The sequence below is a fragment of the Rhea americana genome, unplaced genomic scaffold (genome assembly GCF_003343005.1).
Source record: "Rhea americana isolate MKP2758 unplaced genomic scaffold, rheAme1 scaffold_142, whole genome shotgun sequence".
NCBI lineage: Eukaryota > Metazoa > Chordata > Aves > Rheiformes > Rheidae > Rhea > Rhea americana.
Genome location: NW_028185506.1, coordinates 1,273,702 through 1,289,217, shown reverse-complemented (window position 1 = coordinate 1,289,217; position 15,516 = coordinate 1,273,702). Strand labels below are relative to the sequence as shown.

General features: G+C 38.2%; 1 protein-coding gene across 1 annotated transcript in view; it reads left to right on the top strand.

The window, feature by feature from the left end:
- Positions 1-15,516, top strand: part of CRACR2A (calcium release activated channel regulator 2A) — a 67,160-nt gene that overhangs the window by 43,232 nt on the left and 8,412 nt on the right. Inside the window, 8 exon segments of the mRNA XM_085298796.1 lie at positions 729-800; positions 2,702-2,747; positions 3,459-3,550; positions 4,973-5,303; positions 10,681-10,728; positions 10,730-10,898; positions 13,374-13,455; positions 14,831-14,945. Coding sequence (XP_085154922.1) covers positions 729-800; positions 2,702-2,747; positions 3,459-3,550; positions 4,973-5,303; positions 10,681-10,728; positions 10,730-10,898; positions 13,374-13,455; positions 14,831-14,945 — 955 coding nt within the window.

Genomic DNA, 15,516 nt, shown 5'->3' with positions numbered 1-15,516 from the left:
TTGCTCAGCTGCATCTGCAGTGTTGTTTTAAACATCTATTCAATCTAATAAAACCTGAGGTGCTGAAGCAGGTTTAATATTCAGACTCTGCACAGGAAGTACTTCAGGTTTCACAGGCTTTTCTGCCTGTTTTCAGGCAGAAAACATTTAGGGCCAGGCACTAAACTGTATTAAGTCATAGCAAATGGTGTAAAACTASTGTAAATGTCTGAGACTGTGGATCAGTGTTTAAGGTTGCACACCAGTTTAGAATAGGAACTTAAAAGAACTTGTATAGAGTGTAGACATATGAATCTGAAATATGATCCCAGACAAACTAATTTTGTATAAAGCATCATGTGATCCTTAATGGCCAAGAGTAAGGAGATCTTCAGTTGTACGTCTTCTCTGCCTTCAATGCAAGTCCCAATACCAGCATATTTTAAGCTCTTTGAATGAAGAAATTCTAATCCCTCTAATTCTTACACTTTCTTCTTCTAACTCTAACTGCTCCGGTTATACCATTCTACACATTCCTCTGCTGACTCAAACTGCTCAGATCCCATGGGCTTTCTCCTGAATAAGCTTCTTTATAAATTAATAGCCATTCATGTGGAATAAAGGCTACAGAGTTGGAGACGGTGAAGTCTCAAATTCAGGTACACAGTCTCAAATTTAGGAGGATGCATTTTAGCAATGTTGTTACCATGGTTAGAACAGTTTTATTTCTTTATTTTCTTCTKTCATAGGGAAGTATACAGAGTGACAGAAACCTTACAGAGGGAGAAATCAGGACTTCAGAAGCAGCTAGATTTCTTAAGGTAATGTGAACCTTACTTATAAGAACTTCTTAGATTGTTCTAAAGCTATACATTAATAGATTCAGTTATGCTGGGATGATGATACAAAATCTAGCAAAAGGGATGTTTTAGTACAACAGACAGTATGTCCTTATGTCATTTGCACCTTTACAGCCCAAACCTTGCATATAGCAGCATGCAGTAAAGGTGAGAGATGTGCTTTGTTTTGATGTTGTGGATAGCCTCTGTTCCAGAAACCAAGTGTAAAACAGCAGCCATGAGCTGTTCAAAACTGKCTCAGCAGCAAAAGCCTGGCCACAGGATCATTGAAGCTTGCTGAAAGGCTCATTGTTTCTAAAGTAATGGAAGCACAGTCAAAATGAAGACACTGCCAATAAGTGTATTAGTAAAATTACATCTAAATATTGCTAGCTAATTTTCTCTGTAACAGTTTGGGACTGATAGAACTTAGAATTTAGCATTCTTGGCAATTACAACTTTCTAATGTGCAACACCGTTAGTTTTTGTTTGTTCAATAGTAAGTTTACACAGCTATAGATTGTACTTGCCTGCAGGCCTTCAATTTACTGCATTTACTTTCATTAAAAAGTTACCTAAAAACTACCATGCTAAAGTTTGAGGCTAGGTTTGCAGTGTATTTGTACTGCGTCCAGTTCTGAGCTCCCCAGAACAAGAGAGACATGGAACAGCATAGGGCTACAAAGGTGATCAGAGGGCTGGAGCATCTGCCCTATGAGGAATGGCTGCGAGAGGCGGGCCTGTTTAGCCTGGAGAAGAGCAGACTGAGGGGGGATCTTATCAATGTGTATAAGTATCTGAAGGGAGGGTGTCAAGGGGATGGGGACAAACTCTTTTCAGTTGTCCCATGTGACACACAACTGTGTGTGAGGCAATGGCAAAAACTGAACCACAGAAAGTTCTGCCTGAATACGAGGGGGAATTTCTTCACTGTGAGAGTGACAGAGCACCGGACCAGGTTTCCCAGAGAGGTAGTGAAGTCTCCTTCTCTGGAGATATTCAAGGCCTGCCTGTATGCAACCCTGTGTAACATGCTCTAGTTGACCCTGCTTGAGCGGGGGGGGGGGGGGGGGGGGGGGTGGACTAGATGATCTCCAGAGGTCCCTTCCAACCTTACCAATTCTGTAATTCTGTGATTTCCCAAATGAGTCTGCATAGGCCACTCTATGTGGTATAATGTCCGCTGTTCCTGGTTGTAGGGCCACATCTAGAAACAGCTGACAGCAGTGGTTGTTTCTGTTTGTCAGTGTTGTAGTGCTCCTCAATCTCTTTTATAGTCAGGTCAGCAACAGATGATGAYACTGCGTGATGCATTGGGCAGATGATCAGAGCTGGCTAACGCCTGGAGTATCCATTTCTTATTGTTTCCACCTCTCCTTTTTAATGAATGGAAGCTGGATGCTTCTTAGAAAGACTTTCCCATGCCAGCTAGAACTGTAGCCCTCAAAGGGACATAAATGACCTTCAGAGCTGTCACCAGATGGATGGAGAAGGTGTTCATTACACCCTCTCCTCATTGAGATGAAGAATCTACTGTGAAAAGCTTTAAACCTTCTAATTTAGAGTAAATGAAGGTATGTTGACTAGAATTGGTTTCCATGTGTTAAGGCATTTGTTTTGATAAACTGCAGGCTGAGGGCCGGATGCCAGCAGGTTTTGATCAGCGTAGCCCTACTGGAGCTTTGCCTCAGATAGAAAATCAGCTGTGTGAGAATGTAAATGAAGCATGGTSAAGGATGTATATATGCCAAATTAAAATGCATTGATTTTGCCTTCTCCATTGTCAATTATCTAGTTTGTCTCCTGATGTCAAGTAGAAAAGACAGCTAGTGCTAAATTCCTGGTGCCACTGTTTCTTTTATTTGTTTGTTCTCTCCTTGCAGGGAGAGGAACAAACATCTCAGAGATGAACGTGACGTATTTTTACTGGTAAATAGCCATCATTTCCATTCCCAGTACTGAGCAAACACTGGTCAGAATATCCTCAAAAGATGGTGCTTAAAATGTTTTAGGAGCTACATTTTCGGAATTATAAGGTTGAAGCTATCTTAAGGGAGATGAACCTTAATAATAGCCATAATAGGAAGCTAAGGATGCAATCATGAGGGAGTGAGATAATCTCTTCAGTCAAAAGTAGCTAATCTCTTGAAACATTTATATAGCAGTACAACATATGAATACCTGAATCAGTATTTTGGAAAACTTCTAGCCTGTTGGTATGGGCTAAGAAGAGATCCAGTTAACATTTTGTCCAGCAGCAGAGAATGGGCTCCAAAGAAGTTCCAGTAGTTCCATGGCTTAAACTAAGGCCACTCAGTTTACACTTTTTGTCTTTTTATTCCTACAAGAAAATGCTAGTGTAAATCACCACAGATTTTTTTRATTTATTTTCAAAACATTATGGTGATTATTCTGTTTATGATGTTCCACTTAATTCACAAAGATTAATTCTTACGGGATCTGGAGTTTATGTGTTCTGATTGTCCATCAGTGTCGATTCTGAAGCATTTATGCTTTTTAGGTTTTTTTCTACAATGTTTCTGTCATAGTCATTGCACTATTTCAGCATTTGCAATAAAGGCAATTATCCATAATGAACAACAGGAGCTAATTAGTGAGAAGAATTCTCTATTTCTGCAGAAGTGCCAAAAAGGTGTTCCAAAAGCCAGCTGGAAGCAAAGATCAGGGTCTGTCATTGGAAAGTACATAGAGGGCAAGTTATTGCCTAACAGGTAAGGGTATACTTTTTCCAAGTGTTCTGTATTTGAATACTATAAGGCTTATACAAAGAAGATATAGAATGCTTTTTTTTTTTCCACTATAATTTCCTTCTGATATCACTAAGCCTTGGGATTTTTCAAAGCATGTATTTCTAAAGTGTCTGTCACTGTAAGATTAATGTGCTCTTTAAGAACTTTGGAAATAAAGGGCCATAGTTTCACATAAAACAAGTGTTCTGTCTGCAAAGGCAAAAGACTTTCAAAACTGTGTGTGAACATGTGCTGGAAGGTACAAAAGTTTGTCCGTTACCTAATGTTGAGGTGGTAAAATGTTCTTAGTATCTGCTCCTGAAAGAGTATGCCTCCTCAGCTCTTATTGCAGAAGAAAGAAGTCCAGTGCTAAAGTGTAAGAATGTGGGATTGGTAAGACATGGAGAATTTAATTCTCAGTTGTGTGATTGTAAAATTGAAATAACAGGAACATGACGGTAACCTCAGTGAAATATTAGTGTTTTCTTTGGGATGAGGGGAGCTGGAAAGAAGATTATGGCAGCGCTTGGGAACAGAGGCCAAGACAATGTCCCTGCAGATACAGATGCATGAAATTTAAGGAGGACAAAATTTCAGAGATAAAATTTAATGAAGTTTAATACAGAGGCGTGATTGGCAAAAGCATTTGCAGCACAAAATCATAGAAAGACGTAAGTGGGAAGGGTCTGTGGAGGTCTCTAATCCAATCTCATGTTCAAAGCAGGGCTAATTGAAAAACTTAARTCAGGTTGCTCAGGGCTTTGTTCAGTTGATTCCAGAATGTCTGCATGGAGATCCCACAGGCTCTTTGTGCAGCTGTTCCAGTGCTGTCCTGGGGATTTTTTTCCTCCTGTATCTAGTCAGAATTTCTCTTACTGCAACTTTCATCTGCAGCCATTGTGCATCTGAGAAGAGTCTGGATCTATCTTCCTTTCATTATCCCTGCTGTTGAATCCCTGCTTAGCAATTTTTTCTCTACACTCAGCACACCCAGCTCCCTCTTACCTGCTAAACAGAGAATTAGATTGTACATAGAAAAGATCTAGCTAAAGTAGTTGTTTTATTCTTTCAGGATAGGGGGAAAATATCCCACACCAGAGAAATGTACCGTAGCTAGTCCATGAAATTAGAAACGAGGCTAAACTTATTTTTTTTAAATTCTAGTCCAGGTTTTCCCCAGAAGTTATTAGCTTTCTCCATGATGCTTGTTCTCTTCGACCACACTATACATACATATACCTTGCACAGTAAACTGGCTTTTTGACAGGTAATTGACTGAATTAACTGTGTGTGCCTGAAGTAGTAGAAAATATAGGAGGTGAAATTCTATTACATTAGAATAAAACAATAAGAATCCAGGCCCGATATGGTTTTGTGATGTATTTATTTTTTATCTCTGTCTAGCCAGTCATTTGAAGAAGACGAWGTTTTCAGTAACTCAGTAAAGAGAAGGGGGTCTGTTGGGCCAAACGGATTTCTCTCTGTAGAGCCTGATGCTGGAGCTACTGGAGGAATATCTAAAGCATCACATCTCCAAAGAATAATATCAATTGAGGAAGATCATCTACCTCAGCTTCTTGAGAGGCCAGTGGATAAGCAGCTGAACAAATGGACTGGAGAAGATGAGAATACTCCTTCTGAGAAGGAAATAAATAAAAAAAACATAGAACAATCTATGGAACATACACCATCATCTTCCAGAGGGCAGCCAGTAGGGAAGGAAACACTGTCAAATGTAAGGAAAGAGGACCTTAGAAAGCATGAAATAGTGTTGAAAGAGATACTGTAATGTGTTATTCTCAGAAGCTAAAATCATTTAACTTATTGTTTATAAGTCTGACAAATTAGACAACTGATCTGCATGAACAGTGAGATGCAAGTGTATTCCAGATAAATTTTGAACACAATTTTGAAAGAAGGGAAGCTAGTCCTAGGAAAATGGTTGATTCAGACAATGTGTGCATGGACTTACATCTTTTTATGATTGCTAAAGTGAGAGCCATCAAAATAACTCATTTCTGGAAAGATTTGTTGAGGATTAGAAAACAGATTCTGAATGAGTAACTACCCTGAGTGTTCAGGGTAGTTACGCCTTATAATAGGGGGAGATGATAGAAGAAGATTCATTCAAGGATAGCAATTGTCTGAAAAAGAAGTAATTCTCTCTGAAATATTTATGTGGAAAAGTTGTTCTCCCTCCCTCCGCCCCCCCCCCTTTTTTTTTTTTTTTTACCAAAAATGGTATTTGTTACAATTTGATGATTTCGAGTCAGCTTCGATAGCTGGAAACTTGGATAGATTTATTACCAAAAAATGAGAGCAAATATCCTACTTTTTAATTAACATTTGAGAAGACTTTAATTGGGAAATTGAAATCTAGATTTGTTTTAGCTCTAGTTTTTATATGACTGTTAACAATGAATTCCCCAGGCAGTAATGATCTATAAAAAGATATGCAGAAAAGTACATTTCTTTGTAGTCTAAAATCTTTCTTGCACTGCTTCAGAGCTAGCTGTGCTTATGATCTAATTTTAGTATTGTTATTAAGTAATCCATTGTTATATTCTTGAAACATACATTAAAAAGATTAAGGTATAGGAAAAAGTAGGTATGCTTGGTCATAATTATATAGTTCTTTTCAAAGAAGCAAATATATCTAAAAAATGATGGTAAAATTATACCATGATTGCATAATAMGTTCTAACTGGTACATCTTAATAATAAAAAAAAATCTGAGGCACAGAACAAACCTTCCATTTATAAAAAGAAGTTTGTCAAAGCCTTCTCAAAGCATTAATGTTATATAACCACAAGGAACTTAGTTCTGTTGTCAAAAGTAGCAAGATGTCCTGATTTGTGGTGTATAGCTCAATCTGAATTCCCCTTCACTTAAYGTCAGGTGGACCCTTCTCAACAAACAGGTGTGCTACTGAACTGAATTACTACTTCATTAATGGGAAGATGTCCTGACACTAGAAACTGCTTGAAAACAAATGATGATTATGCTATTATGCATTTAGGATTTTAATTTAGAGAATGTGTTTATTATTATGATATCTATTATAGAAAATCTGTTATCTGGTTTCTTAAACAGAACTTGAAATATTGACATAGTTCTATGTGTTACTAAAATCATTGTGTCTTACGACTGGAGGAGCATTTGAGAAAGGGAGTGGTCTAATTGACAGGAGATGGGAAGGTGGTAGAGGAAACTGTTTTTTTCTGGTTCTGTGATGTGTCAAGGGTAAAATCATTCCATCTGGTTATTTTTCCCCTCAGTTGGATAACACTGTGAAATCTCTGGGATAGTAACTCTCTTTTGCACTACAGTAGAGAATTAGCAATCTCAGGCTTTTCCRAACTTTCCAAATCTTCTTTTAAGATTGGACAACAACAATGAGTTTACTCTCTATGACTGTGTATGCTTGACTCCTGTTGAAATCATTAGTCACTATTTGCATCCTTTGAAAGGTTTTAATTTAATATGTACTTCTTATTTATTGTATCATGTTTTAAAATTAGGACATGGGATTTAGGGGAAAGAAAAGCCAAGTAGGTCAACAAGTCCCACTAGGACCTGCCTGTCCTGCCTGCTGAGCTTGAGRAATGATACTCTTTGAAAGCATATCCTCTCAGCTGGATAGAATCTGGACCTTCCCTCAGAACTCATTTATTGATTTTTTTTTCCAAAAGCAACTGAAAGCAAGGTAGGAGTGGAGAGAAGAAATCAGCAAATGTCTGGTTGATGAAAATGTTTCATTTCAGTTTTTAAAGAAACATTGTGAGGATAAGCTGGAAGGTCATTTCCAAAGGTCATTTAAAACTGAGCATTCTTTGTTTTCTAGGAAATGTCAGCTCTAATGAGTTGGCCCAATCCTTAGTTTGGATTGTTTCTTAGATTGCATTTTTAAATTTAGTTTGAAAAAAGCCCACACCCTCCACATTATAATACTCCTTTCTAATAAACTCTCAGTCCATATGGGGCTGAAGTATGTGCTTCCCTACATGGTTCTCTTGGCCTACTGACCCAGTTGAAAGGAGCRAGCTGGAAACGCTGATTAGTTCCAGCTATAGTGAAGGAGGGGAACCCAGCAGTGACTACTCAGTTGACAGCATCCTGTGCTCAGGGAGGTCCCCAGGCTGTGTGAGTGTCTGACCACATCTCTGTGGCACAGAGATGGGCAGTGCTCCATGTCTCTTTCTGTAAACCAGCTGTGACCTGATGAATTTCTCAGATGGCTTTGTATTTCATGAATAAAAAAAAAAAAATCTTTTTGTTAGAATTTAGACATCAGAAGTGATCTTGTTCCATCCAGTACTAGCACATTGATTTCCTTTCCTGACAGCATGGCTGAGACAGAAGGAGTGATATCCAATTAGTAAGTGTTCCCAGGGCAGCTCTACGTATAAACCTTATCTGAAGCTGATGAAAACTTCAGAAAAGCACTTACTCCACTCTTGCTGCATTGTGATTTACGAGGAGTCTCAGGGGCATATTTCAGCCAGCCTGTTTGTCTCCTTCCTGCTCCAGCCACTTYCTGTCTTCTCTCATGTCTTGCTGTTCAGAGGATGTGTAGATGCCTGTACAGTCTAGAAATACTTGTGCAAAGGAGGCAAAAGTGTTCCATGTAATCATTGTCATGTAGCTCACTCACAAAGGCCGTCCAGGTCCTGTGGCCTACAGTGAGGTCCTGTCGTTCTCTGTTTTGCACTAGGAAGAGGAAGGGTCTAGGAAGACCTGTGTTTTTTTAATCCATCAYCATTTGCATTCTTGAAATCTACATAACTTTGTATCACTGCATTCTGTGATCTCATTCCTTACTATACTGAACTCAGACCCCTCCTAGCTGCTGGCAATAAGCTTTCCTATTCATTCACAATCAGTTATTTAGCTGCTTATGTTTTATGACCTACTGCATCTTCAGGGAGAGTAGAACCAATGTAATTTTTTTCTCCTTTTAGAAATRAATAAGCCTATTTCCATCCTAAGGGCTGTTTATGGAAAATGTCTAAGAGTTTGCAGCAACATATGGGGGCCAGCAGCAACTCTGGAATTAACTGCCAGGCAAAGCATTTTTTTTCTTATGGGTTGCTCACAAGAAGAGGTTACAGTTAACATGAGCATAATGCAACCAGAAAACACCCAAAGAAACCACAATGGACATTAAAGCAACATTTCCTGTCCAAAATCTCTACCTGTAGAGACTCACTGAGGTGCATTTCCCCTYCCCCTGCTCTTTCAGTAAAAAATATGGACCACTGTATTTTTCCACATATTCCACATTTGTGTTCAATTGCATGAATGCCAGGTGTGTTGCTGTATGTTACTGACCTGGCTGTTGTTTATATGAAGGCCACTCAGTAGACAACACATCTAGACTTTTTCAGACTGCATTGTAATCTAAAGGAAAATTTTCATTCCGCTTCTATTCCATTTTCCCATCAGCACTTTGTTCAAATAGATTATAAAGTAACTAATCACTTAATATGCAGTGTTCAGATGCAGTTTTGGAATCGTGATTGATTATTAAGATGGGTTACTTTCATGAATAGGCTTGATACATCTCAATGGAAAATGGTTACCTGGTATATAGGGAGCAGAGCTGAAGACTTCTGGTGTCTGCGAGTCTTAGCACACTGAGGTGTGAGTGATCACCAAGGACAAGCTATTTCCTAGCAGCTAGTCCATTTCTTTAGTTATTGTTCTCAGAATCACTGCAAAAATTGTGCCAAGTTGATATTTATATGTTAATTTGTTTTTATTCACAGAGGTCACAGCATAATGATCACTATTGGAAATCAGCTAATAAGCTGGGAATGTTTTATCTGCAGAACTGAAAATTTGCTTTATATAGATGCATGTGTATTAATATCAGCTTATAGTTGCATTTTTTTTTAAGTAAAAGTGAACAACAGAGGTGAGGACTCTTTGTATAGTTATAAAAAGGGGCCAGTCCCTGAAAGAGATGTGCCCCTATTTGGGCCCTCAAAACTTAAGAGTAGTGAATGTTTTTTTTTTCCTATTAAGGAAGACAACAACTCTAATTGCTTTTTTATTCTTTTTTCGTTCCTCAAGAGTAGCTCTGTAGTTTTTGCTCTTTCCTGTAATGCTTCAGTACATTTGTGCAAAACATTTGCAAGGCCAGATTCTATGTCATGTTCAAAGAACTGTGACACAGWGAGTCCAATTCCGATGCCTTCTTGAAGTCAACAGTCTCAAGGATTCCATGCCTCAAATGCCTGGCAGAGGTCTCTTCCTTCCCTTCCCTCCACTTCCCTCCTATCCTCTCCTTCACTGCAAAAAAAGGAGCATCCAGATCTTACTCCCCCTTCCTGTAGCATTAAGAATATAATTYATATCACACTTCCTCTCATCTTTAATATACTACAACAGCAAGTCACCTAGGGCACCCCTGCAAACTAGCTGATGCTGCCTCATTCTTCCTAAAGCAAGCCATTCTGCATACAAAGAGACGGGATTTGTGAGTAATGGCCTACTTAACAGAGTACATAAATACCTACTTAGCTTAGTACGCAGTAAACAGGACATGGATAGGCAGAACAGATAATTCTTCCTTCTGCTCAAAAAACTAAATRGCAGAAACTTAGTTGAACGTTAGCAGCCTCATTAACTGGGCTTTACTTGTTCTTTGTCTGTCTTCCCTCCCCACTCCCCCATAACTTTAAACAAACATAAATGTGGAGTACTACAGAAGCTCTTGATGCCACAGTAGTAGAGAACCTGATGATAGATGGCATAAGCCAAAGTTATGACTTTGCTTCTGTTATCTGGGTGAAGATGTGCTGTTTCTACTGTGTCAGTAGTATGGGATGGAAACCACTGAACAGAACTGTGTGAAGCATATAGTTTTGATTTCGAGGTATGAAAATAAACTATTTTGATTAGGTTCATGCCTCCTCAGTGCAATTTCAACCAAAGTTTGTATTCAATATACCTCCAGATCTCAATGAGCCAAATTACTCAACTTCAAATGATCTGGAATGATGCATGGAAATCATCTGAAACCCTGAGTTATTTCAGGAAATAGAATTCTGCTTTATAAGTAATGGAGAACATGATGAGATAAAAGCTTTTATTTTTCCCACCTCAGATTAGCTTAAAAACAAGGCAAGTTGGAAAGGCAAGAGAATTCAGAGTGAGAGCAGTTGGAGACTAATGTTTACTCTTATTTGAAGGAGGAGAGAATAAACTCTGTCCCAGACTACTTGTTCAAGATTATTTTTGTTGGCAATTCAAGTGTTGGAAAGACTTCATTCTTAAGGCGATTCTGCGAAGATCGTTTTTTCCCAGGCACATCTGCTACTGTGGGTAAGTTTAAGAAACATTACAAATATTATTATTGCTCCAACAGTACTTAGCATTTTCTACTGATATTAGGCCTGTATTGTAAAATGCAAATGCACAGATGTTGTAAAATCCTATATCCAAAAGGGTAGTAGGACATGCAAAGAGAACTCTGCTAAACTGGGAAGAGATTATTGACAGAGAGAGTTCAGATTAGTCCCTGTAGCAAAATCCTTTCATCACTGAAGTCAATCAGAAAATCCTACTGATTTCATTGAAGTAGAATTTCCTTGTAGATCTCTTTATTTTGCAATTAATATCCTATACACTAGACTGCACTGTATTGTACCATCCCACCTCCACCCCTCCAAGGAATCCAATTTTGTTCTAAAAGAGAAAGTAGCATACCTGAATTATGTTTAAAGATTTAGCATTATATAAAGCAAGAAAGAAATATGTTAGACCAGTCTTCTCAAAGACTAGCACCTACAACATACATGCATTGCCTGAAGTTGTAAGCCAAGCTTTCAGAAGTCAGGTTTGTAATTAAGGTTCGAAAAATAATCAGATTATTACAAGGCAGCTGAATTTCTGTAAATGACCAGATTCATTATATTTAGTTTGTATATAGGCTTTATTTATTCTATAGCAGCTATGAAATAAAACTTGTTCACAATAAAAGGTGTTTTAATCAGTGGATTCATCTTGCATTTGTGACAAGTTAAGAGCACTCAGGTGAACAGTTGCTGTAGGCTCCCTGACATATGGAGTAAACTGAGACACCTCAGTTCAAATTTCTACTGGTGCGTTAAGTGTCTAAGCTCATGTTAGAGTCAGTGAAGATCCCAGGGGGATTTGCTTGCCTTAGCATAGGGATTTAGCCCTCATTTTAACGGTACTGGGTATTTTGCCTGGCCCCCAGCTGCTGCTTTGGAAGAGTGTAGGTCTCCYGGGTGTCCAGCCAGATTGAAACAAATATACCGAATACTTAGGGCATTTTCAGATAGCATTAGGGATGTACAAGCAAGCAGTTGAATGTGCCYCCCCCTCCCCATCAATCCAGTCGGAGGAGTCAAGAGAGCAATTCATATGATCAGGCACCCTAACGTCTACTTCACTGCGASCTTAATAATTTCCTAGACTCCTAGTTCTTCATTGACTACATTTCCACTCTAATGGGAACTTAGACACCAGAAACCTACATTTAAGTCTTCATCTGGTGATACATCCTATCCATGTTAACTTGTTAAATGGTTGTAGGATTCTCGTGGCTCTGAGCTCTTATAAAGTGTGGGCAATTGCCTGGAACTTCCAGAGGAAAAGCATAGGAATGAGTCTGATCTTTTCATCTTTTAGCTGCCATCCAATAATGTCACAAATGCAATGACAAGAAAGTGTTTGTCACAGCTTTGATTCAGTCTTCACATCTACGGGTTTTATAAGTTGAATGACTGGCAAGACAGTTCAAAAGTAATGTGAACAATCTAGAGAAGAGTATATTCCTCAAATTTTTATGGAATAGCTCAAATTCCTTCCCTTGAAATACAACTAGTGAATATATCCTCCATCCAGATTTCTAGATTACCCATTGAAAGAATTCAAGCTTGGATTCTTCTACATTAATGCCAATGGTAAATCCCTTTGATGTGGCAGAAGGCCCCARAGAAATGGTAGGTGACCTCCTAAAGTCCCTTCTAACCTGAATTATTCTATTATTCTGTTCTGTGATACAGTATGATGTGGTACAATAGATTGCAGGTTGTCAGTAGGAGGAGGCAGTGATTGATTAATGTTGAAGACTCATTATTGTTATAAATATCCAGAAGATGCTTATGTCATCCCTGATGGGAAGAATTGGGAGAGAATTCATTTTAAAACTTTGATAAATTTGCTTCATTTGCATTTAGCTACATGAAAGTTAAGAGATTAACCTAACTATAGTCTGCTCAGCTCTTATATGCTGTAGCAGAGAGGATATTCTCCAGCTATTCAGCCCTTCCATCTTCAGTGTTCATCTTAGATTCTACTGACCCCTTAGTGTGACGCCTTGAAGAGTCTACATGGCTGGTTCTGACAAAATGCTGAACTTTCAGACAGCTAAAGTTATACAGCATGAATTCCAGACTGAATGGCTTAGACCRCTATAGACTATCAGATGGACTCCTGAATCATGTTTCTTGATTTGAAAAGTTGCTRATCTTACAGCCTCTTCAAAATTCAGTTATTCTATTACCATTCAGTATTTTATTACTGAAGATCTTTTGGCAAGTAAAAAGGTCCTATTGTCTTATAGGACCTTATTGTCTTAGAGACTATACARAGAGACTAATAGAAATTTGTATTTCTCTATTAGAGACATAATTTTTGTCTCTGTTACAAAATGTATTAATTCAACTGTGTAAATTTATTTTACAGGTATTATTACCATTTGCTAGATTGGGTTTTCAAAGATCTAACTGAGCATATAAAGAGACAACCTACTTTGTACTTCTGTTGCAGGTGTGGATTACAGTGTGAAAACAGTCACAGTAGATAGTAGCCAGGTAGCCCTGCAACTCTGGGACACTGCTGGCCAGGAACGGTAAGAAAAACATTCCAGGATTTTATATGTTTGAAGTATCTGTTTAAAGATTAGCAAGCAGGGTCCTAATCTTCCTTCTCAGTAGAGGAACAAATATAGGAATATTCTTAACAGAGCCAATGAAATCACAATATGGAACCTTCCRTGGCATCTATAACATGTCCTGATTTGGTGCAGTATCCACTGAAATGCTACAAAGTTTCGTACCATACAGCTTCTTCAGGAGGAAAGCTGATTTAAAAATGTGCCTAGAATTATTTCTATAATTATTTCTATAGCAGAAAATGACTTCTGAGTTAAAACTGAGCTTTTTCACCCAAACAATTCATTTCTAATTCAGTCTTTCCAAGTTCCAGTTTATAGTGTTGATTTCCCTTCCCCATCTCCTTGCCTATCRTGCAGTTTTCTACTACTAAAAGCAAGGATGATGATGATTTGGGTTTTGTACAGGAAATGTGAAAAACAAAAACAAAAAACCCCAGAAGTCTTGCTAACTTTAGACAGAGCTCTTTGTGACGGAGAAACTTCTGTTGTGATTTCCAAGCCTAAAGTGAAGGAGAATGGGAGAAGGTGAGATACGCAACTTCTTACTGGGAATAACATATAAGAATTAGACAAGGCAGAGCAAACTTTTCCAAACATTGTCTCTCCAAAACTATTTTTGCAGGTAATTTATTTGATGTTGCAGTCATTGGTAGTAAGAGTGTCATTCTTGAGCCTTCTGCTAAATATAAAAAGGGGGCTCATAATTTAGGAAGAATGGGATTACTTACCACAATTTATAATATTCCTCTGCTTTCAAACAAGATCTGCAGTGAAGATCAGTATCACAACTTCTCCATCCTCTAGTTTATGAAATTATGAAGTCAATATATAAGCAAAATAAATGCAGATTTAACCCTTACAAAGATTAGAACGTTGGAAGAAACTGCATGGCAACATACTCCATTCTTTTTTTCATTTGTGTTTTGCTGGCTTGATATGTAATGTGAACAGGCAAATTAAACTCCATTTTTTTGGATTACTATAAAAACAGTGCAGTATTATTCACCTATATTGGATGTTAAGATGTGTAGATGACAAGCTCTACAAAGCAGTTTTCTAGTAGTTGTATGAATAGTTCATGGATTTAAAATGTAAGTAATTAAGTGGTGGTGAAATTTTGGGCCCTGATTTAGGAAGATGTATGTTAATACCAGCTCATATAGCTGTGGCCTAAACTGAGCTGAGAGAGGGATAAATGCGCAAGATACCTGCCTGACTCTTGAGGGGATCCAATGGGATCCTGATGGCTACTGTCTAACAGATAGGAATTACATTGTCACATTATTGCTTCTCTTAGAGAAGAGACCTATAAACAGATTCTTACTTGCAGGTACCGCAGTATTACCAAGCAGTTTTTCAGAAAAGCTGATGGTGTCATTGTGATGTATGATATAACAGCAAAAGACACATTCACAGCTGTCAAGCAGTGGCTCATGAGCATTGAGGTAACATGGCATAGTTTTAAATCTGAACTACTGTGTCACTAGTCTCTATCTTTCTCCAGACACRGAATGTTAGCTGGGGTAAAGCAGAGAAGGCACGTTTCTTGTGGTAGCAATTACATTTTTATTTGTTAGTGTCCAATAAAACCATTTTTAGAAGATCTATGACCATGAAAATAATCATAGTTCTAGAGTTTTAGGGAGTAAATATCTCCAATGAGTACTGATTACTGGATCAGTTCCCTTGCTTCTGGCTTTCCTTCTACTGTACATAGAATGAGGGGAGAAGAGGGAGAGAGGGAGGAAGCCCAGCATGGTGTCTGCTGATTTCTCATCAAGGTTGTCTAGCTGAGGACTCCCATTGTTTCACTGCTAACATTTGGAGATGCTTTGATTCAGTGATACTATCGGTAAGAAACAGTTTGGCAACCAAATATGTAGCCCACGGGTAACTGACTGTACTGGAGAAAAGCCAGAAGCCTTATAATATCCACATTCTGTGCTGTAAAACTGTCTCATGGTAGAGAACTCAGTTTCCTAGGATAATGATAGGAGAGATCATTCTTTTAACACT